This window comes from Oncorhynchus tshawytscha, linkage group LG10 (genome assembly GCF_018296145.1).
Source record: "Oncorhynchus tshawytscha isolate Ot180627B linkage group LG10, Otsh_v2.0, whole genome shotgun sequence".
Classification (NCBI taxonomy): domain Eukaryota; kingdom Metazoa; phylum Chordata; class Actinopteri; order Salmoniformes; family Salmonidae; genus Oncorhynchus; species Oncorhynchus tshawytscha.
This window is the reverse complement of record NC_056438.1, coordinates 16978594-16985685: the sequence shown is the minus strand read 5'-3', so window position 1 is coordinate 16985685 and position 7092 is coordinate 16978594. Positions and strand designations below refer to the sequence as shown.

At 39.2% G+C, this 7092-nt stretch overlaps 1 protein-coding gene across 1 annotated transcript; it reads left to right on the top strand.

Moving 5' to 3' along the window:
- The first annotated feature begins 631 nt into the window (after positions 1 to 631).
- On the top strand, positions 632 to 5166 carry LOC112259853. The gene is made up of 6 exons (XM_024434517.2): positions 632 to 734; positions 2851 to 3159; positions 3492 to 3764; positions 4003 to 4110; positions 4285 to 4318; positions 4630 to 5166. Exons 1-6 carry the CDS (start codon positions 686 to 688, stop codon positions 4706 to 4708), a joined length of 852 nt encoding a protein of 283 aa, XP_024290285.1. The 5' UTR covers positions 632 to 685; the 3' UTR covers positions 4709 to 5166.
- Positions 5167 to 7092: the final 1926 nt, after the last annotated feature.

Sequence of the window (7092 nt, the reverse complement as noted above, 5' to 3'; positions counted from 1 at the left end):
TGAGCAGTTTCCTTCCTCTCCGGCAACTGACTTAGGAAGGACGCCTGTATCTTTGTTGTGACTGGTTGTGTATATATACATCATTCAAAGCCTAATTAGTAACTTCACCATGCTCAAAGGGATATTCAGTGGCTGCTTTTTATTTTGTTTTATTTTTAACACATCTACCAATTGGTGACCTTCTTTGCGAGACATTGAAAAACCTCGCTGGCACAAAGACTTGTATCTGTGCTTGAAATTCACTGCTCTACTGAGGGATCTTGCAGATAATTGTATGTGTGGGGTACAGAGATGAGGTAGTCATTCAAAAATCACGTTAAACGCTATTACTGAACACAGAATAAGTCTATGCAACTTATTATGCAATTTGTTAAGCACATTTTTATTTTTATTTAGGCTTGGCATAACAAAGTTGAATACTTATTGACTTAAGGCATTTTTTATTTTATAAAATGTTCTACAAAGAAACATGATGACATGATGGGCTATTGTGTGTTGATCAGTGACACAAAATGTCAATTGAATCCATTTTAAATTCAGGCTGTAACACAACAAAATGTGGAAAAAGTCAAGTGGTGTGAACACCTTCTGGAGGCGCTGTAAATAGCAGAAATAGGAAGTTGACGCTATAAGTAAGACGCTATGTCAGAGACGAACAGGGTCCATTTTAAAAGTCCTGTTGAAGATGATACGTGTAGAACTTTTAGTTCTCTCTCTCCTAACAGTCTTATCAGGTAGGCTGCTTACTGTAGTTTTCTATTTTGCTTGGTAGTGTTGATAAATGTCTGTTGTTGATATTGTCTGTCATCTTTCAGAAATTAGCTACAAGAGGCAGGTTACTATTTATATTTTTGACAAATTTAACTTTTACTCCACTACATTCCTAATGAAAATGAAATAATTTTTACTCCATACATTTTCCCTGACACCCAAAGGTACTATTACATTTCAAATGCTTAGCAGGACAGAACATTATTCCAATTCACACACTTATTAAGAGAATATTTAAAACCAAATACTTTTAGACTTTTACTCAAGTAGAATTTAACTGGGTGACATTCACTTTTACTTGAGTCATTTTCTGTTAAGGTATATTCACTTTTGGTGAAGTATGACAATTGGGTACTTTTTCCACCACTGCTGGTGTGTAGCAAACATCAAGGTATACAGTCAACATTCCTCTGTCCATATCACATCTAGTATTATAGTTCTTCTCAATCGCGTTTAACGTACTGTATCTATAGCAGAACAGCAATGATCAACTGATCAAATACATGTACAGAACTTCTGATCAGCTTCTTGACTTTGTACCTGACTTGAATACCACCTTTTCCAAAATATTAAATACGAATGTCATAACTGAAAACACAGTTCACTGCTAAGTGTTTGGATCACAGAACATAAACACATTGTTTTCATCAGAAGAGAAATTTGTCCAATTTTATTCACTGTTCCCGACAATCAGTAAATAAATATTACTGCATGGAATAGTAAATCATTCCATCAGTGTCAAACCATGTACAGTATATGGAAAGATCTAGACAAGAGATGGGGCAGCAGGGTAGCCTAGTGGTTAGAGCAGTGGACTAGTAACCGAAAGGTTTCAAGTTCAAATCCCCGAGCTGACAAGGCACAAATCTATCATTCTGCCCCTGAACAAGCAGTTAACCCACTGTCATTGAAAATAAGAATTTGTTCTTAACTGACTTGCCTAGTTAAATAAAGGTAACAAAAAAGAGACTTGAGTTGGGTTACCTATATGTAACTGTGGGTTACACCTAAGTTGTCATCTCCAACATTGTGACCTTCCATTATAGAGCTTTGCTTTGGTGTGGATTGAAGCCTATAGATTCAGTTGTGTTGCTCCATTCTATGCACCTTTCCTTTCTATTTCTATTGTAGATTGTGTTTCCATATGCCAATGGAAAGTCTACAAAACTATGAGAAACCAACCTTTCTTTTGAAAACATGGAATTGAATTGTGATGATACCGATGAATGAATGCTGCACACAATGTTCTTATTTTAATACTTCAGAATCAGTAATAACATTTGATTTGATGTGTATGACATTGTTTGGTGATCTATGCATAAAATGGAGAGACATTTCCCATAATGTTGCACCTTTGAATAGTTATACTTCCAATTTTGAACATCATGATTTAGTGACTGCAAAAAAAATTTATTGATCTAATGGGATTTTTAAAACATACTGTCTGTTTTGTCTGCTTGGACTCAAGAGATAAGTATGGTTGTGTTCATCCTGTTGCAGGAAGTTCTTTTGATGAATGTATTTGCAATTTTGAAGTATAATATCGTGTGGGTGAATGCATTTAGGTTTTGAGAAAACATTTGGAAAAATGTGTTTCCTGTTTTTCAAAAGGCCACAGAGTTCTGTGTCTTGACAACATTGTTCTAGCTTTGATACAATGTGTTTAAGGTTAAGATACCAAATCCTCCATTTGATATGTATTGCGAAAGTCTCACCACATGATCGAAACAGAAAAAGGAAACTCAGAGAAAGTTCCAGATTTAAAAAACATGGTCATGTGAATGATGTCATATGTGTCCTAAATCTATACTATATCTGTTTCAATTAATTTACAGTTATCATACAACCTGCTTTGCAGTTTTTTCTGCTGAATAATAATTAATTTAGCTAATAATGTATATAGTAATTTATGTTGATACCATCAGAATATTGATGATGATGATTATTTTATATCCAAAGAGAAACATATACTGTTATATTACTATTATATAAATGATGTGTTTCATCTAGTTATTCCTGTAAACACCACCATCAGAACAGACATTTTATTACAGTAACAGATTGATTGTTATGTTTCAGTGGTGATGGGAGATACCATTGGCTACCTGGGAGAGTCTGTCACCTTATCCTCTGGAGCCAATCCATCCTGGCACATCACCAAGATAACGTGGTCCATATACAACAACGACACCTGGATCGCAACATTCAGGAGCAGAAATAGCAACACAGAATGGTTCGGGAAGTTTAAGAGTCGACTGAGTCTCAACACCTCGTCTGGTGACTTGGAGATCAGAGATGTTCAGAGAGGGGATGAACTGGTTTACTCTGTTCTCCTCACACACAGTCAGGGGGAGCAGCAGATCAGTAAGGTACCGCTCACTGTGACAGGTAAGAGTCTCAGTCACAACTGTGCCCTGTTTTAAAGGAGCACTCTGTAAGATCTATACAAGATTTGCCTCAAGGGGCGCAAAGTGAGCCAAAAATGTCAAGAGTCCCCAAAAATGTAACTCGTTGGGCATAAATCACCCTCCAGAGTTTGGGAATTTCACGTTTTGTACATTTCACTAGTTTGCTAGCCTATTATAGGCAAAACTATTCTTTAAAATATTTTCAGTGTTCATTTTTATCTCTACTTTATTCAAATTTCATTGCATTTTTTTCTAATATAAAATGTGTTATCTATTTACAAGACCTTCCTTTGTTTCTCTTCAAATGTCCAGAGCGTCTCGTTGAGCCTAGTGTTCAAAAGATCTTCAGCGTTCTGAAGGACGGACACTGTGTGATGGCTCTTCAGTGCTCCTCTTCGGTGAAGGACACCAGATTTTCTTGGGAGCCAGAAGCTTCGTTTGACGGCTCCTTCTTGAGGGGGGGTCCCAACACCAACGTCTCTGTTGTCTGGGCGTCTTACAGCCCCAACAGAAATGTCATCTTCATCTGTACTGCCAGCAACGGGCTCACTAACGCCTCTAAGGTTGTGAGGGAGATATGCCAAGGTACAGTCATTTCTAGGGCCAGTATATATTTCAGTAACACATGACCTGACCAGGAAAAACTGGTGTATTCATCAAACTTTGGGCGAGGTATTCTTATGCCAGCCAGCTATGCAGTGAGACAGGGAGAAATTATTGGAGAAGCTGGTCAAGCTTGCGGTTGAATTTTTGAACAAAGTGAGTCCTTATTTGTGTTCTTACCTTGATACCATACTATTTTTTTCTCTCCCTATGTCTTCAGATGAACAGCCAAAGCCTGACGTGGTGGAGGGGGAGAACCGCGTCCCCGGGATCATAAAATTGCTCTTAGGATTTCTGTTCGGATGTCTTTTAACATATATTTTCAGAGGTGAGTGGGAATTGAATGACAACACATTTGAATTTCTATCAAATTTCACAGTGCCTTGTGTATAAATATATGCTCCCTTAATTTAAATTCAAGCTGAAATGCAGACCCAATCTTTTGTGTACTAGGTGCAAAATAGAAGATATCACTGACTGCCTTGTTTTATGTCTATCATAGAGTCCCTCACATGCTTATCAATCAGGTTCAACAAGTAAGTAGCTTTTCTTTAGAATCTACTTCACACTGGGCACAGCCATCAATCAGTTGTCAACTATTGTGAATTCAACATGAAATCAACCCCCAAAAATCTGCATGCTATTGGATTTAGGTGAAAAATTAGGTGAAAAAAAAGATGAAATGCCCTTACATTGATGATTTTTTGCAAATACAATCACTTTTCCACGTTGATTCAATCTCCTCAAACATTGTTTTGGTTGAATTGACATGGAAACAATGTTGATTCAACCAGTGTTTGACCAGTGGGTATGTACATCACATGTCTATTTTTGGGCATTTTTACAGGAGTCGAAGCATCAGCAAGTTGTGTCCTACACTTTCGGGAGTTGAAAAAAACTCCAGCCTACCTATAGAGAGGAGTTGAACATTGGAGCTGTCAAACCAATACTCCAGCCTACCTATAGAGAGGAGTTGAACATCGGAGCTGTCAAACCAACACTCCAGCCTACCTATAGAGAGGAGTTGAACATTGGAGCTGTCAAACCAAAACTCCAGCCTACCTATAGAGAGGAGTTGAACATCGGAGCTGTCAAACCAAAACTCCAGCCTACCTATAGAGAGGAGTTGAACATAGGAGCTGTCAAACCAAAACTCCAGCCTACCTATAAGGAGGAGCTGAACATCGGAGCCGTCAAACCAAAACTCCTGCCTACCTATAGAGAGGAGCTGAACATCGAAGCCATCAAACCAAAACTCCAGCCTCTGTCACATGATCTCAGTATATGCAACTTTTCAAGAAAGTTAGGAACCAATATGCACAGGCAGTTAGGAAAGCAAAGGCTAGCTTTTTCAGACTTTTTTTTGCATCCTGTAGCATAAACTCCAAAAAGTTCTGGGACACTGTAAAGTCCATGGAGAATAAGAGCACCTCCTCCCTGCTGCCCACTGCACTGAGGCTAGGAAACACTGTCACCACCGATAAATCTACGATAATCGAGAATTTCAAGAAGCATTTTTCTACGGCTGGCTCCAGGTTATCTATACGTCTTTGCTAGGTAAATCCCCGCCTTATCTCAGCTCACTGGTCACAATAGCAGCACCCACCCGTAGCACACGCTCCAGCAGGTATATTTCACTGGTCACCCTCAAAGCCAACTCCTGCTTTGGCCGCCTTTCCTTCCAGTTCTCTGCTGCCAATAACTGGAACAAATTGCAAAAATCCCTGAAGTTGGAGACTCATATCTCCCTCACTAACTTTAAGCATCAGCTGTCAGAGAAGCTTACAGATCATTGCACCTGTACATAGCCCATCTGTAAATAGCCCACCCAACTACCTCATCCCCATATTGTTATTTTTTCGTTGTTGCTCCTTTGTACATCAGTATTTCTACTTGCACATTCATCTTCTACTCATCTATCACTCCAGTGTTTAATTGCTAAATTGTAATTATTTTGCCACTGTGGCCTATATATTGTCTCACCTCCCTAATCTTACTTCATTTGCACACTATTGTGTTATTGACTGTACATTTGTTTATTCCATGTGGAATTCTGTGTTGTTTCTGTCGCACTGTTTTGCTTTATCATGGCCAGGTCTCAGTTGTAAATGAGAACTTGTTCTCAACTGGCCTACCTGGTTAAATAAAGGTGAAATAAATAAAACATTTATAAAAATAAATATACACCTGTTCTAAAAGGCCCCAGAGTCTGCAACACCACTAAGCAAGGGGCACGACCAAGCAAGCGACACCATGAAGATCAAGGAGCTCTCCAAACAGGTCAGAGACAAGTTGTGGAGAAGTACAGATCAGGGTTGGGTTATAAAAAAATATCAGAAACTTTGAACATCCCGCGGAGCACCATTAAATCCATTATTAAAAAATGGAAAGAATATGCCACCACAATAACCTTGCCAGAGAGTACCACCCACCAAAACTCACAGACCAGGCAAGGAGGACATTAATCAGGAAAGCAAAGGCTAGCTTTTTCAAACAGACATTTGCATCCTGTAGCACAAACTCCAAAAAGGGGAGACTCCCCAAACATATGGAAGAAGGTACTCTGGTCAGATGAGACTAAAATTGATATTTTTTGGAGTGTGAAGCATGGTGGTGGCAGCATCATGCTGTGGGGATGTTTTTCATCGGCAGGGACTGGAAACTGGTCAGAATTGAAGGAATGATGGATGGTGCAAAGTACAGGGAAATTCTTGAGGGAAACCTGTTTCAGTGTTCCAGAGATTTGAGACTGGGACGGAGGTTCACCTTCCAGCAGGACAATGACCCTAAGCACACTGCTAAAGCAACACTTGAGTGGTGTAAGGGGAAACATTTTAATGTCTTGGAATGGCCTAGTCAAAGCCCAGACCTCAATCCAATTGAGAATCTGTGGTATGACTTAAAGATTGTTGTACACCAGCAGAACCCATCCAACTTGAAGGAGCTGGTGCAGTTTTCCTTGAAGAATGGGCAAAAATCCCAGTGGCTAGATGTGCCAAGCTTATAGAGACATACCCCAAGAGACTTGCTGCAAAAGGTGGCTCTACAAAGTATTGACTTTTTTTTTTGGTGGGGGGGGTGAATAGTTACGCTCAAGTTATCTATTTTTTTGTTTCTCAATAAAAAATATTTTGCATATTCAAAGTGGTAGGCATGTTGTGTAAATCAAATGATACAACCCCCCCCCCAAAAAAATCTATTTTAATTCCAGGTTGTAAGGCAACAAAATAGGAACAATGCCAAGGGGGTGAATCCTTTCGCAAGCCACTGTTTGCTCCCCCACTCAAGCTACTGCCTACCCATACTACCT

What these genes read in the sequence shown, in the direction of transcription:
- LOC112259853 (XM_024434517.2), top strand. Translation starts at nt 686, where the DNA reads ATGATACGTGTAGAACTTTTAGTTCTCTCTCTCCTAACAGTCTTATCA. An exon ending in GGTACCGCTCACTGTGACAG is followed by an intron (nt 3,160 to 3,491) that starts GTAAGAGTCTCA and finishes TCAAATGTCCAG; the next exon opens with AGCGTCTCGTTGAGCCTAGT. An exon ending in TTTAACATATATTTTCAGAG is followed by an intron (nt 4,111 to 4,284) that starts GTGAGTGGGAAT and finishes TGTCTATCATAG; the next exon opens with AGTCCCTCACATGCTTATCA.